This window comes from Phascolarctos cinereus, unplaced genomic scaffold (assembly GCF_003287225.1).
Source record: "Phascolarctos cinereus isolate Bilbo 61053 unplaced genomic scaffold, phaCin_HiC Scaffold_9;HRSCAF=440, whole genome shotgun sequence".
In the NCBI taxonomy this organism is placed as follows: domain Eukaryota; kingdom Metazoa; phylum Chordata; class Mammalia; order Diprotodontia; family Phascolarctidae; genus Phascolarctos; species Phascolarctos cinereus.
This window is the reverse complement of record NW_027556402.1, coordinates 191,236,514-191,263,045: the sequence shown is the minus strand read 5'-3', so window position 1 is coordinate 191,263,045 and position 26,532 is coordinate 191,236,514. Positions and strand designations below refer to the sequence as shown.

The window sequence follows — 26,532 nt, the reverse complement described above, 5'->3', positions numbered from 1 at the left end:
CGCCAATCTGATGGATGTGAAATAGTACTTCAGAGTTGTTTTAATGTGCATTTCTCTGATGAAATTTGATTCTTCTACCAAAGACAGCAAATATAAAGAAAAGTCCTAAAATGACTTCTTGTACAAACAATACTTTCAAATTGAAAGGAGCAAAACTAAAATTTTACTTCTATAAAGTATATCATATTTAAAAATAAAATATATTAATCTGAAAAGCATTTTAAATATATTTCCATCTTAATGAATGGACATTTAAAACATGCCAGGTCATTTATTTAAAAACCTTTTTTTAAAAAATAAATGATGCCAATTACTATAGAAGAAAAGGTTCTGTACAAAGAACAATTTAAAATGTCAAAGTTGATGTCCCCTCCTGATAATTTCTACCTAGAAAAGACAAGAAAAATTCTGTGCTCTAGAATTCAGATTATAATCACTCAATAAACTTCAATAGTATTTCAACGGCCAGTACTCCTGGGGAAGAAAATCTACCCTAACACACAAAATAATACCCCTCCCAAACTATGCTATATTCCACGATTACTCATTGGTCAAATCATCAGAAAATTGTACAAAGATTCCTGAGATCTTAGAGAAGAGGAACAACAACAACAAAAAAAAATTGCATGCATTTAACACGTATTTCTTGAGGCCCAATTATCTGCATAAGATGTACAAGATTGTTTAATGAGATGCAGAAGAAATTTAACAGTCTCTGCCATTCAAAAGTTCATGTTCTAATTTGGAAGGCTGGACATACATCATGTAAAAAAGCAAAGTAATAAAAGCATCCAGAGTATACAAATAAATTGTATAAAATTAAAGGAGGTAAAAGAAAGAAAGGTTTTTATCAAGGGGAGGCTGAAAAATCTCTGAGGATCTTGTAAGAAAAGAAAAGCTAGTTATTTTTCTGAAATGATTTTAAAGTGCAGTTCAAGATCGGGCCCAGAGTGTTATGACCCTAAGTCGAAGTCCAGTCCTGGTGAACCTTTCTTGCCTGTTTTCTACCCAGAAATGAAAGCTATAGCAGCTAACTCACCGTGGTCAATCCTAAATTTTGTTGAAGAAGAAATGTCACCACAGAGACTAAGGAAATAAAGAACATCTAAAAACATAAAGCACGTAAGGCCACTGGGCTCCAACAACAGTAATTAGAATACTTAAAGGTAGTAGCAACAACACAGCGGACCCACCTAGTATACAGCCAATGCTCTCTTACTGTCCCACTCTTAAATCACTTTTCCTAAAGAACACAGGTACCACAGTGATGGAAGTACAAGAGAAAGCTGAAGAACTCCACCAGAAAGTAACCAGGAAGACTATACACCATGAAGAATTTGAAATTGCTGGACAGAATTTCAAGATCTTATTTTACTTGCAAATTTAGTTATAAAAGCAGTCACTTTGTGTTTAAGTCAAATAACTGTGATAATTATTAAATGACCAATTAAGGTACAAAATACTGAGTCAATTTTAAGAGATGCAGAAAAATACCTTTTATTTGTGCCTTTCCCACATGGCTAATCTCAAATGTATGACTAGATCAATTACGCGTGCTAAGAAAGCTAACTACAAGCTTTGGTTACCCTGAAAGAACATCATGTCTGAAACAATATACAAAGCAGATAGAACAGAATCTGGAATCAGGAAGACCTTTGAATCCAGCTTCAAACACTAGCTATGCAACCCTGACAGATCACTTAACCCTTCTAACTTTCTTTAGCTATAAATGAGGATAAAAGTGGCACCTAATTCACAAGACTGTTATGAAAATCAAATGACAAACTCACATAAAATCACATTATAAGCCACACAAACTCTAAATAAATGTCAGCTATCACTATTATTGCTTTGCCTTTCTCCGATTCTAGGCACACTTCAGGTATGATGACAAGCACAATGCAGAGAAGGGTCACCAGGATGTTGGTGAAGATAGAGACCACATTACATGCATGTCATATGAAAGAAACAGAAATGCACTAGCTGTGTGACCCTGGGCAAGTCACTTAACCTTGACTGCCTCACCAAAAAAAGAAAAAAAGAAAAGAAAAGAAAACAAATGCTGAACCTACAGAAGAGAAGACCCAGTGTGGGGAACTTGATCTCTGACTTCAAGAATCTGAAAGGCTACCAATTTGTTCTGTTTAGTCTCAGAAGGCAAAACTGGGAGGAGCAGGTGGAAGGTATAAGGAGGCCAATTCTGGCTCAATGTAAGGAAAACCATGAAGCCTACAAAATGAAACAGGCTGTTGCCTTGGGAGGTAATGCTCTCCCTGTCACAACAGGTCATCAAGTGGAGGCTGTGTAACCCTTCCAAGGGGAAGCTGTAAGAGGTATTACTTTTCAAGTACAGATTGAACTACTCTGTGATCCTTCACAGTTATCTGATATTGTAGGAAATCACATATATAATCTACACATACATTTGCCTTTGAAATATGGAAACATTTATATTTATTAGCCACTAACTACAGAATCACAGAATTTCAGAATTGGAAAGGACCTTGGAGGCTGTCTGGTCCTACCTGTATCTGGAGATGTCACCCCTAAGATGCACACAACAAGCAATCCTCCAGCCTTTGCTTGAAGGCCTTAAGAGAATTTCTGTAGAATCCACTACTTTCTGAGGCAGTCCATTCCACTTTGGGGTAGCTCTAATTGTTAGGCTGTTTTTTCTAACATCAAGTGTGAATATTCCTCTTCAAAATTTCCACGCATGGGTGGAACTCATTATCTTTTCCCCTACACCTTCCCCTTTTCCTGACTTTCCTGGTGCTGATGAGGGCACCACCATCTTTCCAGTCATGCAGGCTTGTAAACTAGGAATCATCCTTGACTCCTAGCTCTCCCTCATTGAGTCCCCCCTTCCCCTGCCCAGTCAATTCCAAAGTTCTATCGTTTCTACCTTGGTACCATCTCTCCTTTATGTTCTTCCTTCTCCTCTGACACTCCCATCACCTTGGCACAGGCCCTCATCTCCTCAGACCTCACATGCAATAACGACAGCTGGATGGTCCATCTCCCTGTCTCAAGTTTCTCCCCATTTCAGTCCTTTCTCCACTAAGCTATCAAAATGACTTTCCTAAAAAGCCCATTTTTACATCACTACCCAACTCAATAAACAGCTGTAGCTCCCTATTGCTCTCTGGCATCAATACATTAACATCTGGTTTTCAAAGCCCTTCATAACCTGGCCCCTTCCCACCTCTCCAATGTTCTTATACCTTGCTTCCCTCCACACACTCTCCAATCAGTGAAATTGGCCCCCTTTCTGTTCCTCGAACAAGACCTTCCATTTCCTGACAATGGGCACTTTTTCATTTGCTGTCCCCCAAGTCTGTAACTCTCTTCCTCCTCACGTCTGTTTCCCGGCTTCTCTGGCTTCCTCCAGTCTCAGCTAGATCTCCTTAATCTTAGTGCCTTCCCTCTGAGATCATCCCCAATTTATCCTGTACGTAACTTGATTGTACAAAGTTATTTGCACATTGTCTCCGCAAGTTGAGTCTGAACTCCGTAAGATCAGGGCCTGTTTTTTGCCTTTCTTTGTATCCCCAGCACTTACCATAGTGCCTGGCACAGAGGAAACACTTAATGCTCACTGACTTGACTTGACATTGCTCCTACTTATGTCCTGTGGGGTTAAGGAGAATAAGTTGAAACAGACTTCTATATTCCAGCCCTTCACATTCAAGCATATGAGTCCTGAAATCGAAGTAAAACAACAGTATTTATCACCTGAAGCTGAAGCCTGTGGTCACCCAATATGCAAAAAAAATAACAATGGCCAATATCTCCTGCGGGGCCACCTAAGACCTCTGGTGGAGGGGAAACATTTTAGGAAGAACACTGATAAGCTAGAGAGTGCTTACAGGAAGTCAACCAGGACAGTGAACGGCCTTGGGCTCATGTCATAAAAAGAATGGCTGAAGAAACTGAAGATGTGGGGACTGGAAAAGAAAAGTGGGTGGTAAAATATGATAGCTATCTTCAGGATCTGAAGGGCTGTCATGCAGAAGGACAGGAAAGGAGGGTAGGAATGAGCATTTATTAAGCACCTACTATGTGCCAGGCACTATGGTAAGCACTTTACAAACATTACCTCATTTGATCCCCACAACAACCCTGCAAGGTAGATGTTGTTATTATCCCCATTTTACAGTTGAGGAAAACTGAGGCAGAGACTAAATGACTTACCGAGGTTCACACAGCTATGTGTGAGGCTAGATTCAAACTCAGGGCTTTCTGACTCCAGGCTCAGCACTCTATCCACTTCACTACTCAATTGTCTCTAGAAAGATTAGATTTGTTCTCCTTAGACTCAGAGAACAAAACTAGGTAGAAGATGAAAAAGAGGCTAACTGAAGCTTGAGGTACAACAGTAAAACTTCTGAACAATTAGAGATATCCAAAAGAAAAATAGGCTACCTTGGCAGGCAATGGCCTCTCTCTACCCAAGGCAACATGGTGGTACAGTAGAAAGAGCACTGGGGCTAGAGTCTGGAAGACCTCAAATCCTGCCTCAGACACTTATTTACAGTGTGACCCTGGGCAAGTCACTTACTCTGCCTTAGCTTCATGCTCTATAAAGTGGAAATGAAAATAACAGCCTCTGTCTTCTTCCAGGGTTACTGTAAGGCTCAAATGTGATGTCAAGCACTTACCACAGAGACTAGATCAGAGTAGGTGTTTAATAAATGCCTGCTTCTTTCCTTCCTTCCTTCAGTTTGGCACTGAATGATTTTCACCACTTATTCCAATCTATCTTTCCAGGCTGATTTCATATGAATCCCCTTCGAGGCACTCTATACCACAGCCCAATTGGTCTATCCAAAGTTCTCCTCGGGCACTTGCCCAAGGCCACACCCCATTCCTAGAATACTCTTCTTCCTCATCTCAGACTCTTGGAATCCCTAGTTCCCTTCCGGGCCTGGCTCAAGTACCATCCCACAAGAGGCCTTTCCTCATTAACAAAGTCATAATGCTCTCCTACTTGCTTGTATTAATTTTTTTTGTGTACTTAACCTTTGTACACATTGTTTCTTCCCAGTAGAATGTTAGCTCTTGGAAAGCAAACTCACTTTTTTCCTCTGAATCCTCAGGCCTAGCCCAGCCTAGGACATACAGAAGGCACTTCAAAAATACTCTTTAGTTCTGCCAGAAGTGGATGAAGTGCTGGAGGCACTCTTGTGGAAATGATATCAGAGAGGTCACATAGTCAGGATGCTAGATCACAGCTAGACCACATGATTTACATGCTGGATCGAATATAATCACAAACAACCCACCAGGAAGGTGAACAGGAGGCATAATAAGCCACTGATTGCTTAGGCAAAACTGAAAGCCTCAGGTACTAGAATGTCAATTCTGGTTGGTAAATATGGCAACACTATCATCGTGAGAAGCAACAGTGGACCTGAAAACAATGTATCACCAAATATCTCACCATTTCTGGGGATGGCCTTAACGAAAGGGAAAAATATAGCATACAGATAACAATTAGACTACTGCCAATTATTAACAATGATTTGTACATCATAAGCAGAATGAGAGATATTATTAAGGACTTACAAGACCAAAAAGAGTGCGCCATCATGTAGGAAGAGCCAAGGGCTCCTCCAAGTCTCAACATGAGGGTGCTGCTGTACCAAGCCTCCATCACACTGGAAAGTCCTCCATGAAGGATTTGTAGCAGGACAGGGATGAGAATCACAAGCAAAGAAGGTCAGAGTTGGCTGTGATCTGTTCCACTGAGGGAAGCGACTGAATTCACAAGATCACCAAACTATCTAAGTGGTTGGACAGACCAATAAGAGGTGCTTCATTTCTGTTTTCTTTTCTGTTTGTCCCCAGACTGATCCATTGTGAGCAGATCACAAACTGCACATAAAGAGAATCAGTCCCAACTACTTTATCAGATGCTCAGCATCAATATAAAAAAAGAGAGAGAGAGAGACTGAAGAAACAGGTCATGAAGTCTCCAATACTCTCCTCTTACAAATAAGGAAATGGAAGCTTAAGGAACATTCTCCAACTATTGCTATCATCAAAAGTAAAAAAGGTGAAAAACTTCAGGTGCTTCTAAACAGTGAAGCTACAGCCCTTCTACTTGTGCAATAGTTTTCTCATTATCACTACAGTGTAGCAAAATAAAGCAATCAGAGAAGGAGGGTTAAACCCAAGTATTAGTAATCTCCATATCTAGATAAACAGGTTTCACAAGTTGCCAAAATGGAGGTGACTTGTGGAGTTAAGAAGTTACAGTTTCCAAGGGTCATTAACAAAGAAATGCTCCAAACACCTACTCTAAAACATATAACATATTCAAACTCACTTGATAATAATATTTTAATCATTGACTTGAGATTTCTTTGACCTTTTCTCCTTTGTGCTCAAGGCAGCAAAAATGTCTATGCAAGTGAGACATGGGACAAGTAAAAAAAACAACTTAAAATTCCTTTGAATTTAGTTCCTTAAATCTAACTCCAAACTTCATCTGAGAACTCTTCTGTACTCCAAGGGAAAATTCAAATCCTCTTTTCTGATTTAACTGCTTAGTTTTTCAATTTGTTTTGGTGGGATAAGGCAGAAAACAATACTTTTTTTGATACTTCCAACAAGTCTATTTGAGAGATTGTTTCCAAATCAATGCTACCAACTTTCACCTAAGGTAAAAAAAAGTCTACAGGATACGGGGGTGGGGTGAGGTGGGAAATCAGGGTAATAAGTCTCAAGTATTTCCCAGCACCTTCCAGAATCCTGAATCCAGTCCCCAAAGACATTTGTAATCCTTATTATTTTCTTACACGCTTAGGTGGGGAGGGGAAGAAGGAAATAAAGATCTGCTTTCAGGAAAAGAGAAAATAAGAGCCAGTATTCCCTAAGTAAATAGTTTCTATAATGAGGTTTACCCTTTCCAAGAGAAAACATGAAGCAATGAGGAAGACAAAGGTTTTACTACCCTATTCAATCAATCACAACTGTAGGAGTCCACGGTTTCTCACAAACAGCTATTAAAGAGCTAGAAAGTCTCCTAGAAAAAAAAATCTATTTTAAAAATTAGCAAGCCCTTACGCCCTTTATTAAGCACAAGCAACACCACAGTCACATCTATAAAAACGATTTTTAAGTTCATACAACAATGGTGCATTCAACTCACTCAAGGATTTTTCCCCGTGAACTTAAGCTAAATTTGAAATCTTATTTCATATACCTCTGTCTAAACAGATTACCAATTACCAAAGAAGTTCAAAAAACCAAAGTGGTATTTAAGCTTGAGACAACAAACCTGTCCATTAACAGGAATAAAGGTGAGACAGCCATAGCTCCTACTGTAACCACGCAGATATAAAAAGCCAGCAGCCAGGAATCTTGCACTCTGAGCTAGACATTCCTGCCAAGTTCTTCAGGATCACTGTCCAAAGAAAAACCATGCTGCTTGAGTTTACAGCTGTCACTTCATAAACCTGCCTGAAACTTAAAGTGTTTACAGTTGAATAAACTAGCCTCTTTCTCAGTGTAAATAGAGAGGACTGGCGCTTACCTTACATTAATCAATGGGAGGGGTTAAGCCAAAAGTTAGGTAGGGCTGTACACACCCACTGAAACTTGATCATAAACACAGGTTCATTTTGGTCAGAAACAGAACTGCCTCCTGAACTCATAGACACAAACTCAAAGAGTTCTAGGGATAAATCTGGTAGGACAATTTTCACAAATGTCAATAAGGATTTTAATATATTAGTAAAAAATTTTCTGACATGTTTTATATCTTATATTAAATATAATTTAAACTTAAAAGAAAGCTGTTTGAACTTAACAAAAATAAGTTGTTTGGGATATTTGATGGGGGGAAATTATAACCACAGTGATATATTTAAATTTTCTATTTCCAAAAGAATAGATTGTATTGTGTATAGGAAGACTAATCCTTGTCCATTAAGTCATATTCATAAAACAATTCATAGCCTTAACATCAGTATAACAATAAACTGATTGATTTGTTCTAAACCCATAACAAGTTACAAGTTTTCCACTTGTAATAACAGCAAAATTTGATTGTTTGTAGACAGTCTTACAATGGTAGAATGTAATTATTTAACTGATCCTGAAATAGACTTCAACTTTTCCCCAATTGGTATGTCACCAAATTTTCAATAATTACTACGTGATCTGACAGGTTTGCCAAGAACTAAGATGATCACTGACTAAGGGAGCTCTATCCCTGTGTTCCCAAGCTCCTGAAACACTCACATTTAAAGGCATTTCAGTTGCATTTTTGTAAGAAAATCAAAGGCAGGAGAAAGAAGGAAAATGGTTATATGACTTTGCTACATTAATTTTACTAAAAATAAATAATTGCTAACTATTTCCATCTATTCTTGTCCTACTAGACAATGGGGAAACAAGCAGCAAAATTACTAGTGAGTACATGACCTTTTTTAAAGGTTAAATGAATAATCAGAATAATCCTATATAAATGGGAAACCAAGTTATACTGCCCAGAAAAAAAAAAAAAAGAATAGCATGCTCTACTCTCGATACTAGAAACAATCAAGGATAAAATATTCATCTACTTCTAGTTTCTCTGATAGACTCTACAAATTCATACTGATTTAATATTAACTTTTTGGGGAATTTCTATAAAACCTATAATTAGTATTCAAAGAAAAGATACTAAAATTATTTTAATAAACCAGTTTATCTTACTAGGAAAAGACCTTGACTAGTATAGTTAATCATCTGACAATCTCTTTATATTGTGCATGTTCTTCATCTAGATCTTCAAATAATTCATTAAAGTTTACTTTATGTAAATACAAGTATTTCTAACACACATGAATGCATGCAGACATATACAGTCAACTTTCAATAACATTTATTTCCTTTCACGTCAATAGGAGCTATTCAGACACATTGAAACCGATCAATTTTTAAGTCGGGGCAACTTTTCCCTTAGCACAGTTTCAGGATAAGTAGTCCACCCATTACGATCACAGAGGAAAAAAAATTAGCACAGGAGAATTCTGTTATAGAACCCAGATCATCACTGCATGATGCCCAGAGTTAGGTATACTGCATTTTATCACTTTCACAATGAAAATCAGCATAGTGCATAGACATTGCTCTTCTTCCCTTATCTCTTTCCTTTAACTTCTGAACAACCAAAGCAAAGATACTCGCTTCTCTCTTGAACCACTTACTCTGTGGGGAGCTTCAAGCAGTGAGTTGGAACTGAGGGCCCTGCTGAGTTCTCCTACCAAAGGAAACCTGCTGAAAACTTCTGAAATCTGAAAGGAAAGGAAATCCTAAAGGTAAACAATACCATTCACATACACAGGCTCTACTCACTCCAGTTTTTGCTATCTTAAACAAAAAATCTGGTTGAAACCAGCCTTCCTGTCAGCTGAAGAGATGGCTGCAGGATGGCAGACCCCTGAGGAGACCCAAATGCAATTATTCTGCCATTTCTGAACTCATTCTTCCCTAAGTATGGGGAAGATTAACGAAAGTGTCCATGCTCAACTCATCCTTTCCCCCACGTAAAAATTTTAAAAATCAGAGTAAAGGGGGAAGAAGTTTTATGAGTGATGTCAAACATGCTTGTAACTAAGCAGATTTATCAGGGGGTGAGGAAGGGAGGGGATAGAGACTTTCTCCTAGTCAAAACAAAAAGCAGTATCAAAAACGGAATGTACAGAGTCAAGGATATAGTCCAACTTCTTTTTAAGGTCACAGGTTTAGAGGTGAAAGGGACCTAAGAGACTATCTAGTCAGGATCATGGGCTTTGAGTTGAAAGAGCCCTTAGAAGTCATCTAAATTAAATCCCCTCATTTTACAGATGAAGAAATGAGGCCTAGAGATGTGAGATGACTTGCCCAAGGTCACACAGAGTTCCAGAGCCAAAAGCTCTGATTCCAGATCCAGTCTTCATACCACATTTGTATTCTCCAACACCTTCATTTCACAGATGAGGAAACTGAGTCACAGCGAAGGTCAGGACCACTCATTCAGAAAATCAACAGATAATCAACAGCTAAGGCTCAGCCCTGAGATACATACCCAGCCTACTTGACCATTTGTTGTTGCAATCTACATTATTTGTAAGCATGCATACTAAAAGTAAAGATTACCAAATATTACTAAAGATACTGACATTGCTAAATATCTAAGGACCAGAGTGTAAAATAAATACTTAACACTGACAAAAGAATCAATCCCAGAATTAGAATGAACCACAACAGATCATCTAGTCCATTCTCTGCCTTCAGACAATAGAAAACAACGATTGCTAGTCTACAGACAACTGAAGTTTAAAAATCCCAGGCATCTCGCCAAAGATCATAAGACAGCTACCTCACAGCATTTAGCTATTACTGAAAGCCTGAAGGAGGGTTCTCCTTTAAAAAAAAAATCAAAATAACAAATATTTGTCCAACTTCAGGCCAACCAACATGTTTCCAAATAATATGAGAGAAAAGGAATTAAATTAAAATGGCATTTCTCTTCTTTTATCAATATATTTTTTTAAGAGTTTCTAAATCTTGAGAGAAAACCAAAGGTCAGAACTAAATTCTGTAAAGACTCAAGTGGATCACAGTCTGACTGATCAAGAGCTAGCAGGGGCCTCAGAAGTCAGTCATTCTAACACTCTCATTTTTACAGGTGAGGAAACTGAAGCCCAGTGAAGTTAAGGGACTCTCCCAAGGTCATACAAATAGTAAACAGCAGAGTAAAAATTCACTAACATGATTAAACCTACAGGACACCAAATGAAAAAGCTCCTATAGTTACAGAGGCAAAAACATGTTGATAAATTGACAAAATGTTTAAAAATTAATAATATATAAACTAATTATCTGGATGCAAAAGGTAACAGAACCCAGAATACATGGGAATAAGCCAAGAGTTGGGCGTGCGTGAGAGTGTGTGTGTGTGTGTGTGTGTGTGTTGTGTGTGTGTGTGCGCGTGTGTGTGTGTACACATATATTACAGATTTATGGTTTTACAAATAATCTCTTTTCTGTTCTACCCTGTATATGGAAATGATCCTTTTTTTGAAGTTTTTATCATATTCAGAACTTTAAACAAAAAAAGTTGAACGAGAATAGCAGTACTCAAGAAGTATTTTTATAATAAAATTATACATTCCATAGTCCCATAAGATTTCCTAACTACAGAAAGATTCAGTGACCTACTTACATTTAAACACCATCTCCCAGATTTACATTTATAGCAGCCATATTCTTCAAAAGCTTTTTTTGTTTAAATTGGGACTCTCTCACAAAACCTAGGGCCTATGGCTGAATTAACTATATCTGTATTATTATATTAAGAATGCCTGCTGACTAGGGACACATTTTAAATATTCCTTAAGAAATAAGAGAAATGGAGGGGCAGCTAGGTGGCTCAGTGGATAGAGCACTGGCCCTGAAGTCAGGAGGACATAAGTTCAAATCCAGCCTCAGACCAAACACTTGACACTTACTAGCTGTGTGACCCTGGGGAAGTCACTTAACCCCAATTGCCTAAAAAAATAAAGAAAAAGAAAAAAGAAATAAGAGAAATGTGGTAGCTAGGTGGCACAGTAGATAGAGCTCCCGCCTTGGAGTCAGGAGGACCTGAGTTCAAATCCAGCCTCAGATACATAACACTCACTGGCTATGTGATATTGGGCAAGTCACTTAACCCCAACTGCCTCAGCCAAAAAAAAAATTAATTAATTAAAAAGCAAAAATAAAGTAACTTCAAAATGTGTAAAATAACAGAGATAATCTACTGAGACACTCAAGACTTAGATAAATACAAATATAAAATACTCCTGAAAAAAATTAAGAAATAATTAGAGGTATGGTCATTATTCACAGTTACACCAGGCCAGTACGATAAAAATTACATTGCCTTAATTAATTTACATATTTAGTGCTACAGCAATCAGTTACTGTATAGAACTAGGCAAATTATAGGGAGAGGGCCTACAGCTTGGATTGACTTCACTGGTACAATGATCTCCCGAGTCAGAAACTCCATCTACCAACAAAGAACACCACCTTCTCTACAACTTATTGGCTTAGAGAGTTACCTAGAGCACCCAGAGGTGAAGTAACTAGCCCAAAGTAACACAGCCAGTATCTGTCAGAGGTAGGACTTGAATCCAGGTCTTCCTGGCTCTAAGTCCAGCTCTTTATCCACTACACAGGGTTTTCTCTCAAAGCAATACCAATAATTTGGAGGAACAAAAGGTCTAGAAGTGAAACTGAACAAAAATTAGGAAGGACATAAGGGCAGCACTTTCAGACCTCAAACCCTATTGCAAAGTAAAGCCATCAAAACTATTTGGTACCAAGTTAAAAAATGGAAAAGTAGATTCGCCAAAAAAAAAAACTAGATAAGCAAAAATAAATAATATTATAACCCAATAATACAAAGTATTTGAGTAAAAACCCTCTAATTGAAAGAACAGTTGAGAAAACCAGAAAAGAAAAAAGAAAAACAATTTAGGTCTGCATTCCACAGTAAGTTCCAAATGGATAAATGTGTAAAAAATCACATCATTTTTAAAAAATTGAGGAAAATGAAAGGAGGTACTTTTCATAGCTACAAGTAAGGCTGGAGTTCTTAACCAAACAACGCACAGAGAAGGTCAATGATTATAAAACAGGCCATTTTAACAACATGAAATTGAAAAATGTTAACATTAACAGGGTTAGGATGAGAAGAGAAAAAAACCCTAGCACTGACTATTTCTGAGAAGGGTATACCTAGGATATAGAGGGAATGACCACAACTATAAGACCAACAGGCAGTCATTACTTGATAAATGATCAAAAATCATGAACAAACAGTTCTCAAAAGAACTGCAATTATGGACAATTATATGAAATATTGCTCTATATTATGCCTAACAATAGAAAAGAAAATAATAGAAATCAAGACAACTTAGGTTATTCTTCATACACAGAAATTTGGCAAAGATAACGAAGGATAAAAATAGGCAATGTTTAATGAGCTGAAAAACACTGGCATCTAGAAATCTAATATACTGTTGGCATAAATCACTTATTTGGAATTATGCAACAAGTGACTAAAACGTCCACATCCTTTTGCCCTGAAATCCCACTGCCAGGCATGTACTCCAAGGAAGGAAGGCTATTCATAGGTAGGTAAGTAGGTAGGTAGGTAGGTAGGTAGACAGACAGATAGATAGATAGACAGACAGACAGACAGATCCATATCTCAAAGTATTCATAGCAGCACTTTTTGTCATAGCAAAAAAACAGAAACAAATGTAGACATCCATTTTATGAGGAATGGCTAAACAAATCACAGCACACAAATGTAAGGATATTATTGTGCAGTAAGAAATGATGACTATGATGCATTCAGAGAAACACACTGAGATTTATACGAATAAATGCAGAGTAAAATAAATCAAGGGAAACAATATTCACAATAATAAAACAATGTAAAGGAAAAGGATTAAACTGAACAGTGTTATGTGAATGGCCTAAACTGGTCTCGGAGAAGGGAAAATGAACCTCTTCTCTTGTGTTGAAGATGCAGACTACAGGCATGGAATGTTGTACCTGCTGCCAGACACCATATAGGTTTTACTTGGTTTTGCTGACTTGTTCTATTTCTTTTTTCCTTTTTACAACAACACTGGTAGAGTGTTGATATTAAAAAGACAGGCCTCTGCTTTCATAAGAAGCTTAGGATCATTAAAGTAACATTTCAGTTTTCTTCAAGGCAATCCAGCTGACTCTTCCCCTTCTTTAATTCTAGCCCCACCCACATTTCTAGATGTACTTAATGCCTGCCCCAGGCATATACCATAAGGGATAGGAAAGCTCTAAAGTTTGCATATCCAAATACATGTTGCAGTCTGGGAAACAGTCTTATCCACTTGATTTTTCCTGAGCTGATAATCAAGATAATCAAACTTTTGAATTATTACAGAGGTCTTACAGGAGGGTCTGTAATATTCTGGGGCTTAAAGAAATCTGCAAAAAGGAGCATCTGAAGAAAATCACCATCAACAAGGAATCTCTTCAACATGGATTCTGCTAGATCACCCACATAACAGGGCTGAACACCTATGGCTAGCTTATATCTTTTTGTTTTATGCTTTGCTTGGCATTTATCATCAGAAGGTCATGGAATAGGGCTGTTACTATAGTTTTATTTTTTAAGGAAATCTTGAATGATTCTGTTGTATGAATGGGAAATGCTGTTCGGTCATTTTAGTCACACCCAACTCTTCGTGACTCTTCACATCCCCATTTGAGGTTTTCTGGGCAAAGAAACTGGAATGGTTTACCATTTCCTTTTCCAACTCATTTTTACAGATGAGGAACAGAGGCAAATAGGGTTAAGTGACATGTCCAAGGTCACAGAGCTAGTAAGTGTCTGAGGCTGGATTTGAATTCATGAATGTGAGTCTTCCTGATTTCAAGCCCAGTGCACCACCTAGCTGCCCAAATTTAGAGATACTCTGTTAGAAAAAGATCCTTTAAGGTGCAGTTTTGCTCTGCCCAATCAAATGCTTTTTCATAATCAACAAACAATTAGCTAAATGGGTTCTTATATTCCCTACAGCTTTAATTCAAATGTGAATTGTTAAAAACATGGTTACTGTTTATTGCTTTCAAAAGCCTGCTTGTTCCTTTACACTATGTTTAGATAATTCTTGTTAAGATTTAGTAAAAATTGAAGAACAGGAAGGTATAGAGTTATTAGGTTCTCTTGGCTGACTTACTCTAGTATTAACAAGGCCTGAATTTTTCCCCCCATCCCTTTGATATACTCCTGTTCTCTTTCAGGTATTTTGTATCTCTGTCCTTCAACATCCACACAACCATGTCACCTCCCACATGGATCAACTCCACATGCATTGCGGGGAACCTGGCCACTTTCCTTTGTTCTCTTTATAGTCTTTTCCTCTCCCTAAACAAACATGGACAATGTTAGGGTTCACAGGAAATGGATGGCACTGTCCTAGACAGCATAAACAGTGCTATAATAATTTTTTGCTATTTTAAAAATTCTTTTTGTTGTCTCTACTTTCATTCCTAAATGCCCTTGGGCTAATGTTGCTTAGGTGGATTTCTTGCCAAGCTTTGTTTAAACTGGTTTTATTCTCTACTGCTTTTTTTTCCTTTGCTTTATGAGATCATACTGCTTATCTCTATCTGTTGTTCCTCTTTGTAAGATTTTATGAATGAGGTATTCTAGTCCACTGCTGTCTGCCAGCCAACTCTTCATTTAGTCAGATGTTCGTGGAGGTGCTTTCTGGGCTCTTTTTCTGACAATTTATGTTACTTAAACATCTTCGTAAAACGATTACAATCAGTATCAGTGTCATTTCTATTATCTATTAAACACGAGATGAGGCACAAAAAAAATTAAAAGCTTAATATTTTCAAAAATCATCGTAAGGCATTTAGATTCATATACACATATATTTGAAAATGTTTTCCTTGTACAATTTTACTCTAAAAGCAAATGTCATATTCAAAGACATTACACTTAGTTTACCTTTTAGCTTAGAAAATAAAAACCTTTAAACAAAAAGATTGCACGTATGTCCCCGTGCATATGAGAGATGGTGCCATGCCAATCAAATTACCAAAAAATTACCTTATAGAGCTAGAAAAATAATAACAAAATTCATCTGGAAGAATGAAAGGTCAAGGATATCAAGTCAGTTAATGAAAAAAATTGTGAAGGAACGTGACCTAGCCATACTAGATCTCAACCTGTATTAAAAAGCAGTAATCATCAAAATCTAGTACTGGCCAAGAAACAGAGTGGTATCAATGGCATAGATTAGGTACACAAGACACAGTAGTAAATGACCATAGTAATCTAGTGTTTAATAAACCCAAAGATCCAAGCTTTTGAGATAAGAACTTATTATTTGCCAAATTGCTAGGAAAACTGGAAATGTTTGGCAGAAACTAGGTATAATAATCTATATTCAATTGCTTGTCTTCTTAATGGAGGGGAAGGAAGAAGGGAGAGAATTTGGAAGTCAAAGTTTTAAAAATGAATATTAAAAATTGTTTTTACATGCAATTGAGGAAAAATAAAATACTAAATAAAAGCTAAAATTGTTTAAAGAAAAAAAAAGAAAACCTGGAGAGACTTACATGAACTGATACAAAATGAAATAATCAGAACCAGGAGAACCTTGTACACAGTATAATGATCAATTGTGAATGACTTAGCTCTCCTCAGCAATACAATGACCCAAGACAATTCCAAAGACAAAATCCAAATTCGTGATGAAAAATGCTATTCACCTCCAGAGAAAGAACTAATAGAATCTGAATGCAGATCAAAGCATCCTATTTTTTACTTTATTTTTTTTTGTGGTAGGTTTTTTTTTATCTGTGTTTTCTTTCACTGGCTAATATGTAAAAATATGTATATTTATATGACTTTACACATATAACTTATATCAAAATTGCTTACTGTCTTGGGGAGGGGAAAGATGGCAAGGGAGGGAGGGAGAGAACTCAGAATTCAAATTTTAAAAAATACATATTAAAAAAAGTTTTTACACATAATTGGGAAAAATAATAGAATATTATTAAAAAAAAGAAATATGCTACCCACCTCCAGATAAAGAGCTGATGGACTCAGAGCACAGAGTGAAAGATATTTTCTTCTCTTTCTTTTTTGGGTAATGTGGGAATCTGTTTTGCATGACTGTATAATTTTGTTCTTTTCTTACCTTTGCAGTGTGTAAAGGAGTAAGGAGAGGGAAAGAATTTAGAACTGAAAATAAAATAAAATTGAATTTTTAAAAAAAAGAAGAAACTAGGTATAAACCAACACCTCACACCAGATATCAAGATATGGTCAAAATGGGCACATGATTTAGACATAAAAGGTGATACCATAAACAAATCAGGAGAGCATGGAATAGTTTATTTGTCAGATCTATTGATAAGGGAAGAATTTATGACCAAGCAAGAGATAGAATTATGAGATATAAAAGTGATAAATTTGATTACATTAAGTTAAAAGGTCTTTATACAAAGAAAACCAATGCAGCCAAGATCAGAAGGAAAGCAGAAAGCCAGAAAATAATTTTTTCTGCAAGCGTCTTTGACAAAGGCCTGATTTCTCAAATATATAGAGAATTGAGTCAATTTTTAAGAATACAAGTCACTCCCCAATTGATAAATGGGGATATAAACAGGCAGTTTTCAGGCAAAGAAATCAAAGCTATCTATAGTCACATGAAAAAAAATGTTCTAAATTGATTGGAGAAATGCAAATTAAGACAAAGGATAAGTTCTCAGAAGAATTGCAAATATTAACAATTATATTAAGAATGATCCAAATGAGAAAAATTAAGTCAAAACTACTCCAGTGTTTTACGCCTCATCCAGCAAGTTGGCAAAGACAGTAAAAAATGGCAATAGTCAATGTTGGAGGGGTTGTGAAAAAGAAGGGCAAACCAATGCATTGTTGGTAGAGCTATGAAGTAGTCCAATTATTCTGGAAAGCAATTTGGAGTATGCAAAGTCTACTACATGCTAAGCATTATACTAGACGCCAGGGGAGATACAAATTTCGGATAAAACACTGTCCCTGCCCTCACAGAACTTACAGTGTAGTAGGGGGAAATAATACACTCAAATATCCATAAAACCTAACTGCAGAAGGCAGGTACAGAAAAAGTGCCACATGACCACATCCAAGGATCATTACCATGGTCAATTATATGGGAAGTCTTCCTAAAAGTGGCATTTAAGTAGGACAGGAATTCAATAGTTGGAGTATAGTTTTACCTAGAAATTTTTTCATCTGGTTACAGCAGGGGAGAGAAGAGAGGAAGCTCACAGAGGCCAGGCTAATAACTGGTAGGATTGGGGGAGACGGTAACCAGATGGAATGAAAGAGTCAAAGGAAGGATAGTGTAAGGCTTGGAGATGGCTAAGCACATTTGTAGGCAAAAGGGAATGAGTCAGCAGAGACACTAAATGTTTACAAGAGAATAGGGACGACTGCCGGGGCAAGATCTTGAAGTAAGCAGGGGGGGAAATGGAATCCAGGGCACAGGGGAGGGCATGTGTGAGGTGAGTAAATGATGATGGCAAGAAGCTGAGTACAAAGGTCAGTGGGGTAGTTCCTTTGAATGCTCTCGAGCTTTTCGATGAAACAAAGAAACTCACTCTTTGTCAGCGTTCCAAGAGTAATTGGCTATGAAATACTTTGGGATTTGAAAAAGACTGAAGGAACCCATAACCATAACAGTCCTAGGGGCATGGGGCATATGATCCCCAAAATACAAAAAGGATAGCTGTGACAGTTTGAAGCAAAATGGAGCAATTACTCCTATTCTTATGCTCCCAAATCATTATGCATCTTTTTTGATTATACAATTCCACCTTTGGGGTGTATGGGGTATTCAAAGTAGGACTAGTGGCTCTGGCTTGGGGGCTGCTGAGCCCTTTTCAGGGCTGCTCATCCACCTTTGGTGTACAGATCTCCCAAGAAGCTGTAGCATGGGCAGTGGCCACATAGCAGCCACACCCTGGTAAATCGTCTTGACAGGTGGGTTAAACCAGGCTGAGGGTAACTAGAGAACCTCCAAACCATCAGTGAGTTAGGGGGTGAATAACCCAAGCATTTGAAGACTTCCCTAGTGGAACAGGCAGATGTGAACATCTTGTTTCAACGAAGGCACAGGAAGCAGGTGCTGGGGACCGCTTAGAGCTTGGTCAGACACCAAAGAAACCAGGTCCACTTCCAGAGCCACTGCCAGTTGTCTTGACTCTTGCCTTGGAACTGGGCTCTGATGACTTGAGAAGAGAGTGAGGCTGATGACTTCGAGCAATTCTGCCTCACTTAAATCCAATTTACATGCGAGTCAAAAGCATCACCCATACCATTTCACTATTTTACTACTATTTTACTATTTAATGATTTTATCATTTTATTATTTTACTATCTTATTATTTTACCTGCCTCAAAGTCCTGTAGCAAAGGGCTATTGAGGAAGCAGCAGGTGCAAATACACCTGGAGCTGTAATCACAACCCTGTGCACACGTGGCCCAGGCATTAAGTCCTCTTCTCACCAGACTGAAGCAGCAGTGCAATTCAGCAGCCCCCTGGGTGTCTGAGTAGCCTTTTTAAGGGCCACAGTGCTCACCTCCTGGCACGAGGAAGAGGCTAGCAAGGTGCCCTAAAAATTGTCTGCTTCACCTAACCCTAGCCTGCTTACCACAACAAGCAGGGATCCCACCCTGCAGTCAAAACACAAAAACATGTACAAAAACTTTTGTGAAGATGATCCACTCACCACTGCTACATGAAATGTGCACACTTATGGAATAACAAAGGCAATGTGTGGTACAAAGTTCTGCACTGATCACAGATTTATCCTCTCCAAGCTAAAGTTGCACATTGAACAAAAGTGGCAGCCCCAAGGTATGACAACTATCAGAAGACCCAACATCATCAGATTAGCACACTTCTCCTGTGTGTGAACAGTTTTGTTACTGACTTGAAGGGAAAGCTGAGCCAATACTCTGTTGGTAACAGTGGAGCAGAAAAGGAGTGGGCAGCTTTCATAGATTTGATGTACAGCACCACATTTACTCATCTGGGCCAGAATACTTGCAAACATCTATACTTGTTTGGTGAAAATTATGGGGAAATTCAGAAGCAACTAAATAAAAAAGGAGAACTCTACAGGGTCTACTGGCAAGATAGTTGATCCATCTCTAAAAAGGCAGCATTTAACTCCATCAAAAGTAAAGTGCAAGCAAAGATTAGAGAAATGCAGGTTTCTGGGCTCAGTAAGAAGGCAGATGAAATTCAATTTTACACTGATACTCTGAAGGCTATTTAAGGGCCAAAGACCTTTCTCAACTGCTCAGTGCTGATGGAGCCACCTTGATCAATGATAAGGACATGGTCCCGGAGAGATGGACTGAACACTTCCATAGTGTTCTCAACAGACCATCATCCATGCTGAAGCCACTGACTGTTTACCTCAGGTTAAAGTCAATCCCTCTGTAGCTCAACTTCCAACTGAAGAGGAGGTTTTGAATGCCATTAGGTTCCTCTCATGTAGCAAAGCCCCTAGTACTAATTCCATTCCAGCAGAGATCTACAAGGCAGGAGATCCACTGCTCATACAAAAGCTGACTGAAATCTTCCAGGTTATGTGGCAAGAGGAGGTTATCCCCCAGGAAGTGGGGGGGGGTGGTGAAGGATGCCTCTACTGTCCATCTATGTCGAGGAAAAGGAAATAAGTTGCCCAATGACAACCACAGTGGGGTCTCTCAGTCACTGTTGGCAAGATTCTTGCTAGAGGGCCTTAATAGGTTCATCCTTCACCTGAAAGATGGTCATCTACCTGAGAGCCCGTGTGGCTTCAGAAAGGGCCAAGGAATGGTCAATATATTGTTTGCTGCCTGACAACTCTGGGAGAAACACCAGGAGCAGAAGAGAGATCTATACACAACATGTGTCAGTCTGACCAAGGCTTCTGATACTGTCCGTCATAAGGGCCTGTGGAAGATCATGGAGAAATTTAGTTGCCCAGAGAAATTCATAAGTATCATACACCAGTTTCAGTTACCATAAGTATTGTACCAGTTTCATGATGGCATGCTTACATGGGTTCTGAATAATGGACAATACTCTAGCGTTTCCCAGCCACCAATGTAGTGAAAAGCAGGGCTGTGTGCTTGCTCTCACGCTTTTTAAAAGCATAATGTTTTCCCTGATACTGTCAGATGCTTTCAAAGAGGACAAAAACAGTATCAAGGTCAACTCCTGCACCAACAGTAAATGTTTTTAACTTGAAAAGGCTGTAGCCAAGACTAAAGTGGAGGGAGAGCTGGTGCACGACTTTTGTTCACAGATGACTATGCACTCAATGCAGCCTCTGAGTCTGAGATGCCAGAAGGTATGGATCAATTCTCTGCTGCCTGTGCTAATTTTGGCTTGACAATTAACACCAAGAAAACAGAGGTTTTTCACCAACCAGCACCACACCATCCATTCATGGAACCAAGAGTTACAGCAAATGGAGAAATTCTGAATGCTGTGGATAAATTCACTTACCTTGGCAGTATGCTTTCCAGGGATGTACACCTAGATGATGAGGTTGATGCACACATTGCCAGAGCTAGCTCAGCATCTGGGAGGCTCCAAAAGAATGTGTGAGAGAAGAGGTATTAGGCTGCCCACCAAAATGAAGGTCTACAGAGCTGTTCTGCTAACTTCATTGTTGTATGCCTATGAATATGCCTACAATATCAGCACCAAGCCAGAAAATGGAGCTGCTTCCATTTGAATTGTCTTAGGAAGATTCTGAAGATCACCTGGTAAGATAAGATTCCTGACACTAAAGTCCTTTCTCAAGTTGAACTGCCAAGCATTCAAACTCTACTGCAGAGAGCTCAACTCCAAGGGGCTGGCCATTTTGATCAAATGCCAAACACTGCCTAAAAGACTCTTTTATGGAGGACTCACCCAAGGCAGGTGCTCACATGGTGGTCAGAAGAAGTGACACCAGGACCCTCTCAAAGTTTCTCTGAAGAACTCTGGAATCGATTGTAAGACCTGGGAGACACTGGCACAAGACATCCCAGCACGGTGTGCCCTATCAAAGAAGCCACTGTGCTCTATGAGCAAAGCAGAATTTCAATAGCTCAAAAGAAGTGTGAGATGCTCCAATTTAGAGACAGCTTTACTCCAAATGTGCATACGGACTACCTATGCCCAACCTTTGATACAGCTTCCAAGCTCACATTGGTCTGACCAGCCAGTCAGACACACTGCACATTGATCTGACATCATGATGTCATTTTGGTCCTCTCTGAGCACTAAGGACAAACAGCAATGCCACTTTCAATATCTTGAAGGAAAAATGATCAGCAGCACTGAAATGATGACAGATCCCCACAGGTGTCATATTCAGGTTCCAAAGCACACAGTTTGGGAAACGTTACTTTAAGTCTTAAAGTAGTGAATGCAACATTGTAAGAGCTCCAGCATGGTTCAGAAACAGCCAGCTCAGGGCTATAACAATGCTCATTTCTTACCTTTATCCCATCACTCTTATCCTAGACAATGTATGTTATCCACTCACTCCTTGTCAGTCATTACTACTCAAGTCCTATACAAAAGTATAATTTCTAGCCCCTGAATTCTACACTTTTTTTTAAACATTTTAAGCATCTCTTCTCCTGCACTAGTCCAAATCTGGCTTACTGCTTTTTTTTTAAAGTTACTAGTAGATTTCCCCTCAACATGAAATCTAATCAAAAGGTACACTAATAATGTGGAACATCACTGCAAGGGCAGGGTGTACAAGTTTGAAGACTAAGAGTTTGGAAAAAGACTCCTTTAAGTAAGTAGGGGAAGCCTTTATAGTTTAATAGAAAAAATATTCACACTTGGGACTCTCAAATCCTAGCACAATTCCAGCCTTGCTATCAACTGGGACCCCTTGGGCAAGTCACTTAATTTGTCCTGGCCTCTGTAAAATGAGAGGGTGACCTCAAGTCCCAGCTGGGATACTCTGTGTGACCTTAGACCAGTCACTTTACTACCCCGGGGTTTCAGACCCCACATCTTTAAAAATGAGGGGTAAGTTTAGATGGCCCATTCCAGTCTTAAGTCTGTAAACCTTTGGAATAGATGTTCTTGAAGTTCCTTCTGTCTCAACACTTTGGAATTCCAAGACAGATAATAAAAGAAGTAACCTTAAAAAAAAAAAAAGACTGGGTTGTCATTTTGTTTGTGGCTGCAATATCATCATATTGCTGCCATTTTCTTTTAAAGAAAAAAACTGCTCTAATGACAGTATCTCAGTCTCGTGATATACAGACTAAAATCAGCAGTGAAACTATTGTGTAGGAGTTTAATTCTATGACAAGTAACAATAGTATAAATATTAACTGAAGAACTTACATTAAGTGATTGTTATTATCTTAATAAGATAAATATATAACCAATACTTCAAAACCTGTTTCTCCTTTGTTGAATTATATTTTATGGCAATAACTAATAATAAAATTAAGACAACAGACATTCTTATATGCAAAATACCAGTGATGGTCTGCTTCTATAAATAAGAATAAAGGAGTACGAAAATAGAGTAAAATCCTATTTAACACATCATGAAGCTCTAACTGAACTGAACCTCATGGACTATAGCCCAGAATCACTCAATTTCTTTGGGCCTAATTTCCTTCATCAGTAAAACAAGACAGTTGAATTACATCTCTGAAGTCCTTTTGAGCTACAAAATTCAATAATTCTACCCCCCCAAAAAAAAAAAAACACCCTCTGAACACTGAGGAAAAACAGCCAAAGAGTTTACCACTCTATACTCCAGGGGCAGGTCAGCCATGGGGCTGGCTAATATAAATTAAGGTTACTGATTAAACTAGCCTGGTTATGTGAGACTTCAAATTTGTTCTAAGTTCTATGAGAAAGAAGATGAAAGCAATGACAATGAATTGGGGGGAAGACTACGAGAATATGAGACAAGATGTAGGTATAGCAGACAGTGATAGAGAAATCCACAATATCACTAACAGCCTCAGGCCCTCAGTGCACGAACAAAGAGGCTACTCTGGGCTATAAAGAAGGTTAACCTACGTTAAATTTATTCTGCTTCATGAAGAAAGAAAGTGTAGAATGCATTTTAGAAAGATTTCCTTAAAAACTGTTTTGTTGCCTAAAGTGATGAACTTTAGCTAAGAAGAAACTTTACTCGTTAGCTTCTTTACCAATGCTGGATAACTGAGCCATTACTATGTACAAGCAATGCAAAACTCAGTGATGTAAAAGTGATGTTCACCTCTTCTGACACAAAAGGACAAACTCATCTCTTTTCAGGAGTGATATTTAAAAAACCCATCAAGTATCACAAAGTTACAGTACCTTGTGAAGAAGTTAGTAAATGGTCCCAATATTTTCAACCTGCTATCCACTTGTGTTTCTTCACCACAGGCATGGAGGGTTTGATCACTGATTTCTTTTGAGGAGTTCAATGTAATATCTGAAAAATGAGCGTCATCATTCTCAAGAGGCACGATCGCACTTGAATTACTGGTGACCACCAGGTCTAAGATATCTTCGTGACTAACGGATAAGGTTGTGGATAGTTCAGTACTGAGACTTGATACACTGCATACGGAGATATCATCACTTCGAGTCAGAACTTTAGAGGTGGGACTGCAGAGCTTCACTGTATCATATCCAGTTCTTGGGAAAGTTGAAGACTTCCGTACACGAAGTTCCCGTTCAGTCTTTGTGGAAAGAGGAGGTACATAGGATGGAAGCGTGCCTGCACTCTGAAAAGTTCGATCAGGGACAATTTCTGGCTCAGATGGTTTTCTTTTGACGTTTAACACGCTGCAGTGGACAGGTTCTGGGTCCCCTATTTCCAGGGTTGGAATACCTGAATCCACTGATTTAAGGCTATGTCTATCATCTACATCACTGAGTTTCAACTTAGGTTTATAATCAGACAATGAAAGGGATCTAGGGGTCTTTACATTCAAACATTGAAGATTCTGAACATGATTGCCTGACCTCTCGTCCAGAACTTTCATCGAGCTGAAGCCATTTGTTGAAGGGGAAAGATTCCCATCAGTCATCTTGGTCCAAGAAGTAACTAGATAAAAGTGTAAGGTTAAAGAAATAAGATGAGAACACACGCAGTACCTTACCCCCTAATGCAAAACCCCATTTCTTCCCCTCCTAATAATTCCCATTCCACACAAAATCCTGCATACCTGACCTTAGACTACATATATACATACATATATACCTTGGACTACAAGGTGAATCACCAACATGTATCCCCTCCTCCCTCACGTGTATGGCCAGATTGAAATGCATCACCAAGAGAATACCACATTACTAATACATTTGAGACTAGTCAAATTAGACATTTTTACTCCCTGGCTATTTCCTTAGCAATCACTTTGCCAGCTGGACCAGAGACACATCCTGGATGATTTTGATTTGTTTAGTTCTGGAATTCCCATTCAGGCCATGCTGTACTTGACTCCCAGACCATCTTTTCTCCAGCTGCCTTTGAGATGCTCCACCCCCCCATCCCCTTCCCATTTTCTGGTTCTAGAACCATAATCAATTCAATACTGTCACTGCTAATGGAAAGAGTGCACCAACCTACTACCTACAGCTACATTCGACAACTTTGTACCTTTTCAAACTAAAATCCCCTCCCCGCCACCATACATGCTGCCTCGTTCTACTAAATTAATAGCAGACTGAGAGCAAGAACTGCCTCTGCTTTTGTACTTTTATCCCCAGTATTTACCACAGTCCTGTGCACACAATAAGCAATTAATAAATGCTTTTTCAATCATTCCTTGTCATAACTTATAAAAAGCTATTTCTAACTCAGGAGGCCATATTTTAAAGGTATATGCAGGCTATTTTAGTGGTGAGAAAGAGTTGAAAGGATGCCAACTGGGAAATGGCTTAACTGTAGTACATGAATGAGATGGAATACTATTGTGCTATAAGAAATAATGAGGGGGGTGGTTTCAGAAAAACCTGGAAGGACTTATATAAACTGATACAAAATGAAGTGAGCAGAACTAAGGGAACAATCTTACACAGTAACAGCAATATTGTAAAGATAATCAACTATGAAAGATGAGTAATTCTGATCAATACAATGATCCACCATAACTCTACATGACTTATGATGTAAAATGCTATCCAACTCCAGATAAAGAACTGACGGTCTCAGCGTGCAGACTGAAGCATTTTTCCCTTTATTTTTCTTGGTGTTTTTAACATGTCTAATGAAGATATGTTTTGCATGACTTGATATGCATGATGGGCATCATATTTCTTGCCTTATCAATAGTTGAGGGATAGGGAGATATAGAGAGAAAAAACTTGGAATTGAAACTAAAATTTTTAAAATAATTGTACATACACAAGAAAAGTTGAGAGATTCATAAGAGAGAAAAATCATGGGGTAGGGAATAAATAAAAAATATGGGGCAAGGAAAGTGAGAAAAAAGTGACTGAAGGAAATTAGAGGTTATAGGAATGAGTCACGGTAATAATAAGCCCTGCTTAGTCCAAGAGAGAATACTCAAAGTTGGTAAATACAAAATACTATTATAAAGATAGTGAGATCACAAATCACGCAGGGAATGAGGGGATCTTGGAGATCATTCAGTCCAACAGTCCTTGTATTCACAGAATAGTAAGAAAACCAATCTGATGAGTGTATGTTTGGCAGACGTGGGAAACTGTAACAAGTAGGGGACAGAGCACTTTTAAGATTGAATAATGTTATCTCCTTTGATCCTCACAACAATCCTGTGAGAAAAAGTGCTTTTACTGTCACTACTTTACAGATAAGAAAACTAAAGCTGAGAGAGAGCAAATGACTTATACTAGGTCGTCTGGTAGTAAGGGTTGAAAGCAGAATTGGAACCCACATCTTCCCGACTCCCAGTCCAGCAGTGCATCCAATACAAGAGGTCCTTGAGAATCT

At 38.4% G+C, this 26,532-nt stretch overlaps 1 protein-coding gene across 2 annotated transcripts in view; it reads right to left on the bottom strand.

Moving 5' to 3' along the window:
* The window catches only part of TBC1D14 (TBC1 domain family member 14), a 112,307-nt gene that overhangs the window by 73,627 nt on the left and 12,148 nt on the right, over positions 1-26,532 (bottom strand). For both annotated transcript variants that reach the window (XM_020992115.2, XM_020992114.2), the window contains exon 2: positions 23,925-24,660. In XM_020992115.2, coding sequence (XP_020847774.1) covers positions 23,925-24,660 — 736 coding nt within the window. The remainder of the gene's footprint in view (positions 1-23,924; positions 24,661-26,532) is intronic.